The sequence below is a fragment of the Empidonax traillii genome, unplaced genomic scaffold (assembly GCF_003031625.1).
Source record: "Empidonax traillii isolate 1590-97213 ecotype Southwest subspecies unplaced genomic scaffold, ASM303162v1 scaffold213:size761030, whole genome shotgun sequence".
NCBI lineage: Eukaryota > Metazoa > Chordata > Aves > Passeriformes > Tyrannidae > Empidonax > Empidonax traillii.
In genome coordinates, this window is record NW_020955406.1 from 358,533 (window position 1) to 373,829 (window position 15,297).

At 37.9% G+C, this 15,297-nt stretch overlaps 1 protein-coding gene across 1 annotated transcript in view; it reads right to left on the bottom strand.

Moving 5' to 3' along the window:
* The window catches only part of TDRD9 (tudor domain containing 9), a 70,464-nt gene that overhangs the window by 45,921 nt on the left and 9,246 nt on the right, over window positions 1–15,297 (bottom strand). The window contains exon 2 of the mRNA XM_027887526.1: window positions 5,931–6,040. Coding sequence (XP_027743327.1) covers window positions 5,931–6,040 — 110 coding nt within the window. The remainder of the gene's footprint in view (window positions 1–5,930; window positions 6,041–15,297) is intronic.

Below are 15,297 nucleotides of genomic sequence, written 5' to 3' on the forward strand. Positions count from 1 at the left end.
TATTCATATGCCTTTGTTTTTTCCCTTTACTTCTTTTTAAGCATTATTTCCCCAATAAATAAATAGACTGGTGAGAAAGTAATCTGGTATTCTTTTTACAAAGGTAATAATTACTTTAAAATAAAGGCTATAACCTCAATACTTGAGTACAGTTATAGCTCCCTTTCTTTGGAAAGGTTGTAACAATCTCCCAGAGCATGAAGCAGAAGCAGGCAGAACAACACCTTTTGTCTGTGTGCTACACTTGAATGTGCTCCCAGCCCCCAAATTGTCCTAAAGTGTCAAGGCAAACAAACGAAGTTATTCTCACATTAAAACAGCGGACAGTTCAACAATACAGTTTCATAAAGCACTAAAAACCAGAGCTTTCCTGAAGCCACACTCTGCAACAAGAAAGGTTCTTCACCTGGACTCCGTGCATTGCAACAGTTAAAGGTGATCACTGCACAAAGACTGACTTAGCACTACTGAACACACAGAAAACCTGAACTTATTAGCAGCCTGCCTTGAAAATATTATCTGTCCTTTCTAAAATACTTCTGGTCAAGTTTCTAAATATATTCCCCAGAAAAAATTCACATCTGACATTCTGCCACAGCAACACTGTACAGAGGCTGACTGGCTTCCCTCTGGCACAAACATGTCACTTCTAGGACATCCATAGCTCTGTGTGACTTGGCCAACACTGGAAGAAACCTCAAGCTGCTAGGGAATAGATCCCAGTGTCAGCAAATTCCTGATAAAGGAACACAGCCTTCCCGCCTCTATCAGGTTTTCCACGAAACAAATGCAATTTTGAAAAGCACGTTAAAAGCATACAACAGAAGACAGCAGCAATTTTTTAACAGTGCTTACAAATAAAGAGGGAAGGACAAAAATAATTAATAATTTAAACCTCTGTAATTCAGTAAAAAGACAAGGCATTACTAAGAAATAATGAACCTAAAATTCAATTAAATTTATTTTAAAAACACAAAGGAACAAACCAGAAACAAAGAAACAGCCACCAATATTCACGTACCTGCTGAATAATCTGATTTATGTAATAATTTTTTTCACTGATGAAACACAACTCTTTTTAATATTTCTTTTTATATAACATTTCTATGACAGCAACATCTTACCTTCTCCTAAACACAGAAGTTTGGAAAAAAATTTTCCCAGAAGTAAATGGTGATCCAGTGTCAGCCACCATCAACATGCAGAGTTTGAGAAATGACAGCCATGTAAGCACATAGCAGATGCTACAAGTACCAAAAGCTGTATGGTTTGTTTTTTTTTCTCTCTTCAAGACATGCAGACTGTGCTTAAACCGAACAAAACATTACTGAGTTTGCCTGGGGAACTAATACCATGACAACTGTGAGACTTCTGTCTAGAGCAGACAGTACAGACTCTGGGCCTCAGTGAACCAGCAACTTCAGATGAACAATGACGTGACCTAAGAAGACATGGAAATGCCCACCCTAACAAATCAAGGACACAAACTTCAGCTGAAACCTATTAGATCATTAGTGAACAAAAAACCAAAACAGGGATGGGAGAACTTGAACAATCATCTTAAAAGACTTTAGAAGTTTCACGTTTATTTTTTCAAAACAAAAGGTCTTGTTCTGTACCATGAAGATCTGCTGCAAAAGAGAAACATGTTCCTATGAAAAGTTCCAAGATTATTCTACTCATTTAAGTAACATTTAACTGTGAATTCCACAGTCTAGTTGCCTTCAACTGTTGTTTGGTTTTGCTTGGGGGTTTTCTTTTCTATTTTTTCATATCTAATAGGTAATAAATCCACAAATGAGAACTGGTCTTCTGCCAATACAGTCAAATATACAGATTCAAGGAGCTAAAAGGACTACAGACTCACCAGCAAAAAAGGCACAAACTTTTCAATTGTTTATACTTTCTGGAAAACATTCGTAAGACCAGGACAATGGACCCAACCAGTGCACACACTGTAAGACATCATGCTCTAACCTGCACCTCATATTCTCACATACAGAGACTGCAGGACACTTCCAACCTGAAAACGGTAAATTGAGGAAACATGCAACTGCTCACTAGGGTGTTTTAGGACCAGCTAAATATTTCAGTGTACAAGAAGCATTAATGCCAATCCAAAATAATGGTAATAATTTCTCTATAATGGTATAAATTTCTCTATTAAAGAAACTCTTAAAGAAATTATTTTGCATTCAAGTGCAAAAAAGAAACAAAATAAAACTCGATTATGGCTAACGTGAAATGGCCTGCTCGCTTCTTTTTCAATTGTTATGGAAGTTCTGTAGAGATACGTTGACTGCCATGACTGAAACAGTCCAGTGCCATGGAAAGAGCAATTTTCCAGTATCTCAGTTACTGTAGGCCATATAAGCAGATGTATTCCCTCTGGTACCCATTTCCTGCGCTGAATTTGAACAGATCATTTTAAAACAAAATTAGGTTTTTGTATTCACCACTTCTGGGAGAAAAAAATTGCACAGCTGGATCTAGGTATCTGCCACTAAAGTAAATTGAGATGCTTAAAACAAAATATACTTGGAAGTACTGGTTAGGTGACTCAAATGAGATACCTATTACATCACTGATCATTCCTCTGCTGAGCTACAAATGCACAAAGTGACCGCAGTTAGCAAGGAAGCTCAGAGGGAAGGAAAGACAGAGGTAACAACAAGGCTCCTGCACTGAGCCACAAAACATAAAGACTTGCCTGTACATCACACTACTTCAGTCCAAACACCAAGTATATGAAGTTGCTAATGACTGAGCCCTGAAAAGCTTAATCCAGAGCCTGGGCAAAGCAATTAAACTTCCTGATTGAGGAAAACAGGCTAACAATTTCCTGTCTTGAAGTACTGACTGTTGAAGGATAATCACAAGTAACATGAAAATTCCTAAGAAAACACTTTGCTGGTGAGACTTCTCCATTGCAATCCTCTTCAACTTGCATATATTTTATATACAAAAGGTTTTGAGGTGAAATCTGTGCTATGATTAATTTTTCTGACATGCATCTGTTCTGAATTCCAAACATTTAAGGAACTCTAAAATTTTCATATGGCATAAATGATGCTTATAAAATTGCTTCTTCTCTATAAGCAATTACTTCACAAGGAACTTGGAATGCCTCCGGAACAAATCCATTTAATGGCATGAAAATAACGAAGGTCGACAAAAGGAAAAAAAATTGCCCCCCTGCTGCATGAAAATAATTATTTAGGTATGCTGAAAAAAAAGGGGGTGGGATTTTATTAGGTATTTTACAAGCTTAAGAGCAAAACTCTTGGTGCATACAGTTTAGAATTCCCAGATTTTGGGGTGGTGAGGAAGAAGGGAAGGGAAAAAAATCCATTTTCTACAGGATGCTCAAATTAGGCAAGTGTCCCATACACACAGCTCCAGAAGGTTTCCCTCTGCACAATATCCCATGAGCTCACTGAATCAAAGGTGTGTAAAAGCCTGAAAGAGCCAGTACCAAATATGAAACCAGTCTAATGGGACACAGAAAAACTGCTAAAGCTCTCGTTGTTTTGGCTGAGTTGTGACAAAGAATTTTCTTCTACTCTTATTTAATCACTTCAACTTCCTTTTTTACAGCAGTATCATTTACATCAGAGCCAAAACTCTAAATGCAGTTCCCTGATGATCTGTTTTCCCAACACAGAAGCTGATCAGGCATTTCTGTTGGTCCTTTCAGCATAAAAGCATATGCTCTTTCAAAGAAATTGGAAAGCACAAGATTTAAACTCAACAGGATTTCATAAAATAACAAGGCACAAGCAATACAAACAACACAACAGTTTCAGTAATTCCACAAATTTTAAAACAGGCTGTCGAATTGTACAGAAGACATCGTCTACAATTGCAGCAGCAACTCCAAAAGAAAGAAGCTACGGAAAGGATACCAATTCTGAACCTTCAGGCCACATCAGCTTCTCATTTCCATGTTGTGAAGGTTATTTCTTGACTACATTTGTATTCAACACAGCTAGACTCATGGGTCCTGATCTAAATAAACCCTTGATAATTTATGACAATTCTCATGTTCTTAAAGGGAACCTGCACTTCCAGATCAATACAGCTCATGGTCACAAATATCTCAGGGAGCTCTTGAAATCTGCATGATCTCATATTACCATTTAAATAGTAGAAGCCTCAAATGTGTAACAACATACACATTTATAACCTATAAAGCTAACAGTACAAATCTTATGCTCACATACTGAGCTGCTTTGTTCTATTATCCTAACATAATACAAGTCTGCAAGTCAAAATTGATAGAAATAAGGACCAGGATTTTCCGAAGCATTTCTGTTATTCTGCATCTAGGTGGGATTTGGCAGCTCAGTCTCAGAACGCCGTAGGAACGTTCCAGCCCTGTCACTATCCAGTTTGCTGAGAGCCTGCCACTGGATCGTACACAGCTGGGAGCACAGCACTGATGAGAGGAGGCAGGCATCAACACTGCACGGAACAGCTCCTGAAGCAACGAGGCTCCAGACAATGACACAGACAAAGACTAGAAAGCGGGGGGAAGGAGGGGGAAGGGACTAAGGGAAATATCTAACAGATTAATAATAAGAGAGTATATAATACACCAGTATTTCAGTAATTTTTTAAGGGTTTTTTGCTAATTAGATGCTGTTTAGGTAAGTTACAACTAGAAGGCAAGAATAAATATTAAAGGGTATAAATTTCAAGGAAATAATATGTATTTATAAAATAAAGTACCAGGATGACTACAGAGAAATACTTCCTAAAATGCCTAAGTTATAACTGTTTCTTTTACAGGAGGAACACTTCTAGCATCAGTTTCACTCCAAGTTGTGCAGGCAACTAGTGCTGCTAAATTAGACTGCTAGCTTACTTTAGGAAGAATTTTAACAGGTGAAGGACAATAAATGATCTATGGTATTGCACTGCATTAATCAGTATTAAAGAAACATCTAAGGAATTTAGGCTCAGTCAGCTTGTTGTTGTCCTTCCTTTGCTAGTAAAGCACATGGAAAGCTAGGGAACACCACATTCCTGAACTACCACATTGGAAGCTCCTTCCAATCCCTTTATTCCCCCATTTTCATCTTTCAGTGCCTCCTCTCCCACAAACTTTATGTCAAGTGAACAAGAGACAATATTTTGTGGTTAGGACAGAAGGTCAGGTGCACTGCACATGATGAACAGGCCAACTGCATCTACTGCCTCTCAGCTTATGACAGACCCAGCAAGTGTCTTCCTCAGCTACCTGAGCTCCACAGGCCACAGAATTTGCAGGAGCACTGAAGGAGAGCAATTTCTAGAAGATTTCTCAATTCGTCAAATTTTGGTATATCAGCAAAGGTATACAAAAAGTATTACCAGAATGACACGAAGAACAGACAAAACACATAAATGTCCTTTTCTTGGGAAATCAGCTGCATGAACAAAATTGGAAATTAGGAGGCACAGTAAGAGTTTGAAGCTGAGCTGCCCTGACAAGTGAGTCAGCCTCAGAATGCTTTTACCAGAGCTCCTAGGAAAGAAGTGCAATCAAATTTCCCTCTAAAGGCAGTTCAAAGCAATAATCAAGTGGGCACAGAAATAACATGGATAGAAAACGTAAAAACAGAACAAAGACATGAATCTAATGAGTGGTATCTTTTCCTTGCAGATTTATTACAACCATGTATCTACATTTATCAATACAACAAGCCAGATATATGCACATTTATCTATGCAACTGCATTACATGGTGTGGTTTCCAGAAAATAAGGTGTTTGCTTTTTAATACCATGCCTTTTATGTATCAAAATAACACACATACATCATTAAACAAACAAGAAATACACACACAAGGGTTTCACAGTTTTGAGTAGAGGAGATAGGGGGAAGGACCACAGGGAGGAAGAGAACAGGTGTAACAGAGTTCAGAGTATTTTCATGTCTTTTTTTACCTGGTTTATTATAAACAAGCTGATCATTTCCAGGTACATCGAGATCTTGTTCTTTTGCTTGCCTGTGTTTTTCAGCATATTCAGTTCCAACACTCTCGGTGATAGGCAGCCTGAAGAGAAAAGAAATGATAAATCAGTGCTTCCTAATCCAAGTCATTTGTACGTCTGAGAACAGCAGCATTACACAGGAAGTTCAGAGGCTCCATGTCACACAAGAACTACTTCAATGAACAAACTTCAGAAAAAAGATTTGTCTTTCCATTTAGATACTAGCCTGAGGAAAATGCCACATTAAATCTTTTTGTTTAGACTCAAAAAAATTGAGCTTCCAAAATATCATCCTTTAAGGTTTTAATACCTAGGAATTTCTCTTCTAATGAAAGACTACAATTTCTTCTGAACAAAGATAAAATAGCTCTGTTTCACCAGTTCTTGACACAATGCAATTAGGGTAATACATGTTATTCTTGCACAATTCCCTGGAGACAGGGCAAATAGGCAGAAGGAAAAAAAATCATCTCACTGCTCCGAGGAAAAAAGTTTTGACTTTAATTCAAGAGGTGATAGTGATCAGGGGAAAAAAAAAATAATGCAATCACCTGATCACTGAATTTTATGGAAATCTATTACACACAAGAAAGTCTAATCATGATATGAATATAATGAAGTAAGATTAAAAAAAAAATCTCTTCTATATAAACAGTGTGAAAAAACCCACATGAAATTCACTAGCAAGAAAAGCAGCATGTAAACAATCATCCTATGGTTATTAAATCAACACTGAACTTAAATGTAGAAGCGTTCTGAACACATCAAAAGCAACCTTGTTTTTTAAAACAAAATAAAGAAGTTGAAACTACAGTTTTGCTTAAATTCTGGCCCTGTGCCAGCCTTTGCTATGCAATAATTCACTAATGCAAAGCAAATCTGTTTCTGTTTCATGACAGCACTGCAGAAGCATTTATTTCTTGACCTAAATAACAGGCAATTCTGACTCCACAGACAATGACACTGAAAACAACACGAGACTTTCAACATGACACTGTGTCACACAGCTCTAAACACAGAGTAGTACCTTGATGCCACAGAGCACCCACCTTCTCCGGCAAGGCAAACTCTGTGCCAGCTTGGCTGTGCTACAGACAACTCATTCAGATTGGAGCAGAACACCCACGTATTTATCACCTACTGCTGCCAACAAACTAAGAAACAGCTTCTGATCCAATTTTAACAATATTTTAGGCATAGAGCCACAGCAGTTTCCCTCTGGATCTCAAGTATCTCTCCTAATGCAAGGTTCAACAGGATTGCACCCAACTGCACAACGGCTACATGGGCAACAGCTGCCTACTTTGAGCAAGCGAAGTACTTGTACTTGCATCACTCAAACCCTTCTGGAACACCTGGAACAGGGAACACTCCTCAACAGGCCTGAATGCAAGTTACAATACAGAAAAAAAAAAAATTAAATCATGTCAGACTGCTAATAACACAGGTCATTCCACTGAATGTATACTAAAGACAAAACCCAAAAATTCAACAACAGTATCAAAGTCAAGCGCTCGGTAGCTGAAAATACCATAGTGAAGCTTGGCTGCACAGTCTCACTTCAGCAGCACTGTATGCACGTTATACACATTTAACTGATACAACCAATTATTCTTTCACTTCCATAAACCTGCAGCCTCACTGAGGGCAGTGGACACGTCTTCTGAAAAGAAAAAAATTGAGTTATGCAGCAAACACAACTTGCCCTTTGGTTCTCTGTGAGAAAAAAAGCCATCCAAGGCAGTCAGTCAGTGCTGTCACACAGGAGCAGGTATTGCTTGACTGTCAGAGCCCTGAGCAAGCAAACCACTTGAACAGAAAACTCCCACTGAGGCTAAGGGTGACAAAGGAGGACTGTGCTCCTTGTTTGCAGTTAAGACCTTGCAGACACATCACTATTTAGACAGCAGCTAAGGAACAGTGGGTGTTCTATTTATTTATACAAAATGCATATATATATGTAAAAATACATGTTTATTTATGAATATTTATTTAATATCTCCTGGAGATGGAGTATTAAGCATTTCAAAAGAGGCTCCCAGAAGTATGTATGGGCTTCCAACCTTCACCTGTACAGTTCCAAGAAAACGAGGGCACTAATGACCTTGATGATACTCTGAATATTTTATTTCAGAAATTAGGTTTTCTGTCTTCAGAAAGGAGCATCCAGTAAATAAACCCCAGGCTACACAATGAATAAACAAAACATTTAATAGCCAGTCATTAGGAATGAACATTGTAGCCTGATCCAGTCAGTCAAGTGCACAATCTTGGGGAAAATCATATGCAACTGCAGGATTCCATATGGGAATACGAAATGAACAAACAAGTTTCATTGTGTCATTTAATGTTTTAATGTTGAACTTCATAGCATTAATAAATTTAAAAGCTTATAGAATAATGGGGGTTTTTAGACAAAATGAAAAGAAATCACTATGAAGCCCTCTGGAGCTCTCCTAAATCATCAGAAGGATACAATCCCTTAATAAGGATACAATCCTTTAATAAGGCTCATTAATAAGCCATCAGTAGGTGCTACTGTCCTATATATATCTGGATAAACAGGGATTTCAATTATGTGGAAATCTAGTGATTTTCAACAAAATTTGATGGCAGAGGAATAACAAGATTCAGAAATTCAAATCCCTTCCAGGTTAGGAAAGAACAAGACTAATGAAGGGACTTGGCTGGATTCTACTTACACAGTGATTGTCCAATACACCAGTTATGTTCTTCCCCACTTCTACTCCTTCAGAGTAAAAACCTGTGTGTTGGTGACATCTGCCATGTTACAGCAGATATTCCCCCTTAGGCTTTCCAAATGCCAGCCCCTTCAGCTGCACATACGAAACAGTCAAAATTCTACTACAATAAGAAGCAGTAAAAAGAATTTTTGTAACTAATAAAATCAATGAAAATTTTAAGTCATCAATTGAAGGAAATGCAGGAGACTTCAGATGTCCTGTTTTTTCTTCCTTCCCCTCATTTAAAAAAGTAAGTGAATTAACACTGTTTCTTATAATACTTTCCTTACTCCATATCATGTGGCTTAGCTACTATAACATTTTTCTGAAGTGTGACTGATCTTGGTACATCTGACCAGTCAAGCTAATTTTGAGCATTTGACTGAAACAAAATACTTCTAAACATAAAATTAAATAGAGCTGACACTTTGGGGGAATTACTAGAAGGGAAACACAATTTAACACCAAAAATTATTGACACATTCAGTTGTAAATGCTTTTGAATACACTAAGGGTGCCTTTCTTTAAATAAATTCAGCTAGAGAAAGGTCTTCCTTTTCTTCAAGCTATAGAATGACCTCTAATACAAGGCCATCATAACAGAGTACACTGGGTAAATTTTTGTGTTTGAGCATCTGAAATATGAACCAAAGCATTTTTGCATACACTTAAGTTACTAAAAATAGAATCAGTTGCCCAATCTCAGCCATAACTGTGACAGGTAATTTGTTTGTCCCTTTCAAGTGACACGTGTTACAATGCCAATGCCTACACCGAACACAGTTAGTGCCACTAGAAGCAATGCTTAAAAAATCTTTATTAAACTAACAAGATTATGTTAGTGTTATTCCATGAAAAAGTAGCACTACTCACACAGCACACCTGAATGCGTAAAGAAAACATCCCAGTATGTAGCAAAATTCCAAGGATTAAGATGCTTGCTCATCCCACTCCAAACAATTTTCTATTAATTATCTAACTTTGGGGTAGAAGCCCTGTTCAAAGCCATGCAACCTCAAGATCATATCCATCTTAGAGACAAAACTGAAAAAAAAAAAAAAACCACAAAAAAAACCCAGAAAAAGATAAAAAGTCTGCTAGGGTTGTTTTTTAAAAATCTTATACATGTACTTTCTGCTTATTTATGTTCTGCCTCATTTAACACAAAAAATCCTGCGCACATGGGACTGGAAGTTGAACACAAAACTAGTGTCACCCATTTCACAGATCACAAGAGAAGGACTGCCCCAAGTCATGGCTTCTGTCACGCACACAAACTGTCCACCTACTTACAGATCTTTGTGGGGAAGGAAAAATCACTTGGAGAAACATTTAGCCTCGTAACATACCGAGCAATATTTTGCTGTACAATTTTAGTAAGATATATACAGTAGACTGTTTCAAAGCCTCTTTTCTGAAACTAAAGTAATGTGACACTTTACATAACTGAACATTTGCCATGACAGTGAACAACCTTCCACTGGGTTTACTGAAGGACACACTAAAAATTACTTTCCCTTTCGCTTTCCATACACAAGATTGGTCTTACCTGCAGAAATGCACTAACTTTAATGAAATCATGTACTGTCATTCAAAACCCATAATGTTTCAGAAAAAAAAAAGACTATTAATAGAATTCAGAGTAATCTAGTAAATACTGAAATACAGATTTTACAAAGTCATTTACAGATTATTTTAAGAATCTAAGAATCAGTGAGGTTGATGTTTTTTCCACTAAGAGAGCTGTTCTAAAATGTAATTAGGTAGATTTAGTGATGAAGTCTTCATATATGCGTATTTTAAATGCTTGCTGTGATCCAAACTGTCACACTTGCACTGCTCTTCCTCGTAGCAGTAACTCAGATCTCCAGTTTTAAAACCTTAAACAGTTGGGGAGAGAGAGAAATCACTAAAATCACTTTGCAAAATCCTGAAAAACTCAAATGTAAATGTTTGGATTTGGATAAAGTATGTCAACTCAACATCTCAGAAATATTTCACACATGTCAAACTAACAACCCTGCAAGACCTTCCATCTTATTCACAGTTAAAATCCAAGAAAAATAACAGCCACAAATGCCATGATGAAATGCCAAATCCTCAAATTTACCGTCTACTGCTGTGGGATTTTATGGCAGTGGGGGAAAATGGGATGAACTGCTGGGCTTCAAAGAACTGGACTCTCCCTGGAGATGAGTTGTTGATGAGCTCCTCTTTCTGCAGCCATAGCTTCAAAAGGATGCTCTGAAGAGGGCAGATGGTGACAAGCCACACAACTACTATCTCTCTTCCACACATGAAACAGTTAATTTTGCAAATCAAAGCTGTTAGAATTAATTATGAACTAGATGTCAGGCAGGTGTTCATATTTATTAACATCAACCAAAAGCACAGTTTCTCTATCAAGCATTGTTTCTGACCCTTTAACGACATTCACAAAGCATCTACACTCCTTCAAAATTCACCCTTCCCTCTAAACAAAAAGGTAAAAAAACTTGGCCAAAAAGAAGAAAAAAAAATTCCACAACAAGAAAGTCTAACCAAAGACATTTGGTTACACACTTGGTAAAATCTAGATTAAATAAATCTATGGGAAAAAAATATGCAAGTAAGAGACTGCTCTTACTTTAAAAGAATGTATTGAATGCAAGACCCCTTCAATTTCAAATCGATGCCTGTAACTCCCCAGCCTATTAGTGAAGTGTCACCAGCACCAGAGACATTAAAGCTAGAGATGGTCCAACTGGAAGAAATCAGCTTCAACAACGTCCTGATTTTATTCATCTCAGCACCAGAAGTACAGTGATAGCTTACACAAATTTCTGTCAGTTAACGCTGCTAGAAGAGACTTACTCAGTTGTTCGCTGTCACAGCAAAGGACCAAACAAGGAGTCTTACCAAGAGCCTCTTGTGCAGGCTCATGGCAAATTTTGCTCCTAGTTGTTAAAAAGCAAAAGCAGTAGTCAAATACTGTCTGAAGCGATCAGAGGAGGCAGACTCACCATCTGTCTGCAGCCTGAAACAGCTAGAGAAAGTTGTTCTGTCAAATCTAAAGGAAAATGCACTACAAAGTCAATGATTAAATCCAAAGTGTGAGATTGCATTTATAAACAGAAGCAAATGATCTAACCTGCTACCTATGGATAAATTATATTAAGAAATTTCTCTTCCCTCAGATGACTGATAGCGTTATTTTCTTCATAGCAGCTCTGTGGTGCTGTGGTTTAGATTTGTGACCACATCAATAACTCTAAAACATAACTGTTTTAGTTATTGCTGAGCTGCATTTGCACAGTATCAAAGCCTTCTCTATTTCTCACTGCACCCCTTTCATGCCCCTGTAAATAGACAGGGGGGGTTGCAACTTTTCCAAGGGGGCATAACCAGGCAGGTAACACAAATTAACCAAAGAGCTATCACATGCCGTGTATTGTCATGCTCAATAATAAAAAGATAAAAGAGTTTCAGTTCTGTTTGCCATCTCTTGTTCAGAACCTGGCTGGGCATAAGTCTGCCCGTGAGGGGTGATGTGCAACTGCCTTTGCATCACTTCTTTTGTTTTCTTTCTCTCTTCTTCCCCTTCTTAAACAGATTTTTATCTTGAATCCAAGGGTTTTTTTCTTCTTCTCTTCCATTCCTTATCCCCTATCCCATTGAGGGTTAGTAGGGAGTAGAGCAAGGGGCTGCATAGTGCTTAGGTGCCTATTGGGCTTAACCCACAAGATTCATCAGCCCTTCACACAAAATCCACAGCAGCAAATCACAGGATGTGACTATTACCAAGATACTAGCAAAGAATTATGGAACATACACCACTGCAACAATGTGCTGAAATGTTAGCTTGCTAGCTGTGGTTATGGCCTACTATCAGCACTTTTGGTTAAATAAGAATTAGGTTAATTATTTCTCAGCGTGTCACTGAGTCTCATTCATAAAGCAAGCTACACTTCTTGCCCCTTTCAGTTACAAGAATAAGCAGCATCCCAGATGGTACAGATGCCATAAAATTTTACAAAGAAAAGAATAGGAGGCTTCTCCTTCACCTATTCTCTCCATTTATCACACCTTGCTCCTCGCATCAGCGCAGCGTTCGGTTAAATGGAAGTGCTTTGGAACGAACTGCTGTTCAGCACCAATTTCTTCTCAAACTGGCTTTCTGTCAGGAAAAAAAAAAGTGTGTTGTCCAACAGCACACTCAATCAGCACAGATAAGTACTGAATTTGTAGTCCTTACAGACAGGCATAGTAGCACAGCCCCAGGTTTAACCAGAATGCCTTATTTATTACAGGACCTGGTTGGCAGTTCAGGAAGTTCCTTTATATATGTGATGTTAAGGCAAATGTCTTAAGACTAAAAAGTCTTGCTGTACTCAGACTTGACTTGGATTTGCAGCTTTTTTTTTTTATCCCAGAATACAGTTTCAGAAAAATACTTTTTCAGAAGAAAACACTACACTTGGGAAAAGAGCCAATCCCTAGAGAACATTTATCCTTTGTGAGAATTTCAGATTTTGCAAGAATGACAAGTGTGTTTCAAGATATGCCTTCTGCATATTATTTATTATAGCACAGAATTTATTACTGTAGTGTTGAAAGTCATAATCAGAAGGTATAATTTACTTAGCCACACATCATGCAAATACCTAGATTTCCTGTGCTAAAGACATTATTTTATTTAGTTTTGCTTTTTTTGTTTTGCTTTTGTGGTTTCTGGGGTTTTTTTAAAGAAAGCTTTCAAAATATTTCAAAAAGCACGAGATGGTAAACATTTTGTGTCACCTCTTTTTAGCCAAGAAACATTACCTTGCCATAAACAGCCATATCTTCTGAAGTAGCTGGTATTAACATTATTCATGATGATTTTCAAGTAAGAATTCATTCATCTCTAGTGCTAGTGTTCATGCTAGAGGACATTTCCTGTGAAAATGCATAAAAACCACCTCACTCTAATTCTTAAAGTACTTCTTTGGAGTTATGCTTTACTACTGCAACAAAAAAAGCTAAATCCAGGCTCATTCAGCACCCTCAAAACATGCATCCCCCATTTTCCTGTGGTAAGTTTCAACTATTTAAATCTGTTTGTTGTCTGTTGATCTCATAAGTGTCCATAAATATTCTTACTCTGTGATTGTGCTATGCCTTCAACATAGACTGTTATCAACTAGGAGCTTTATGAGCATTGATAAGGAAAGATTCAGAAGTTTAAACCCTAAAATATTTTAAAAGCAAACAATACTTCTAACTCTTAATTGTCAAGCTCCCCATCACAACTGTGATGTCAAGCAGAAAGAGATGAGAGGAACTGCTAGAACAGATGAAATTTTGAGTACCAGTCGTTTTCAGGTTAATGATTAGAGCCACAAACTGGACTTCTACACCTCCACACCAAGCCACCCAGACAGCAGAACCAAACCACTCTGAAAATGAGGGCTCTTCTAGCAAGTGCTGGGGTTAGCTGCAGCTCTTCAGTACAAGCCATACCCAGAAGGTAACCATCCCCACAGGTGCAAACACTACCTTAGGAGGAATTCTTTTACCGTGACAGGTAGTAATGCCACACAACACTGACACTCCCTTCCACTCAGACAAGTAAGAATAACTGACTCCCTAAACATGCCTTGAAAAAAAGGCAAGCAGAAAATAGAACTGCGCCTCATACGTCATTTATTTCCAGGGTAAAAGAAAGTAACAGAATAAACTGAGCCCATCCACGGCCGTAGGAACTGTTCTGCCACATGCACCAGGGTATGCTCATTATTCTGACTGGAGACGCGCAGAGCTGGGCATCATGACGTCATTAACTAAGTTACTAATAAAGGCAAACTCTGAAGTGCCTTCAGGGAATAGACCCACTATCAGCTAAAGTCAAGCCAAGACTTCCACCCTGACGCAGCACTGCAGATCCATGGGTACATTTAGGGATAGCTGGACGGAATTCTAACTCTCCCCAAAGCTCCTAGGATTAAATACGGGCTAGAAACTGCATAAGATACTGCTCTACTTCCAAGTTCCAGTTTCCAACGCCAGCCACATGTGAGCAGTCACCTCTTCCTGAATACACACCTGAAACGCCTGCAAAAGGAGAAGCAATATTAACTTTCAACTTTAGTGTTCTACCAATGGAAAGATGAACATAATTCTCAGTATCCTGCCTTGCTTTTTCAACGATGCAACCAAATATTAGGTTAAAAAAAAAAATCAAAGTTGTAGGTTTCTCATTTAATTACTTTGCAGACCTTCCAGTATGCATCTCTAATTTGCAAAGACACTGTGATGGTTTTACACTGTACAGCAGTTTACTTGAAGATTGATACAGTGGAAAAAAGTGGTGACATGTTAACTGTGCTGTAAAGGAGGTGGCAAGGAGCATTTTAACTTCATCTGAAAATCTGTCAGGACAGTTCTGTCATCATAAACCTAGCTCCCTTCCTTTTTCATAGTACCACATACAATGCAATGTGAAAACCTTCGAGTTGAAGAGGATTAATACTGACATTTGAATTTTTCCAATGTATAAGTAATATCAGCTTTAATAACAGCCATACACGTCATCCTTTATGTTGTATGACATCTAG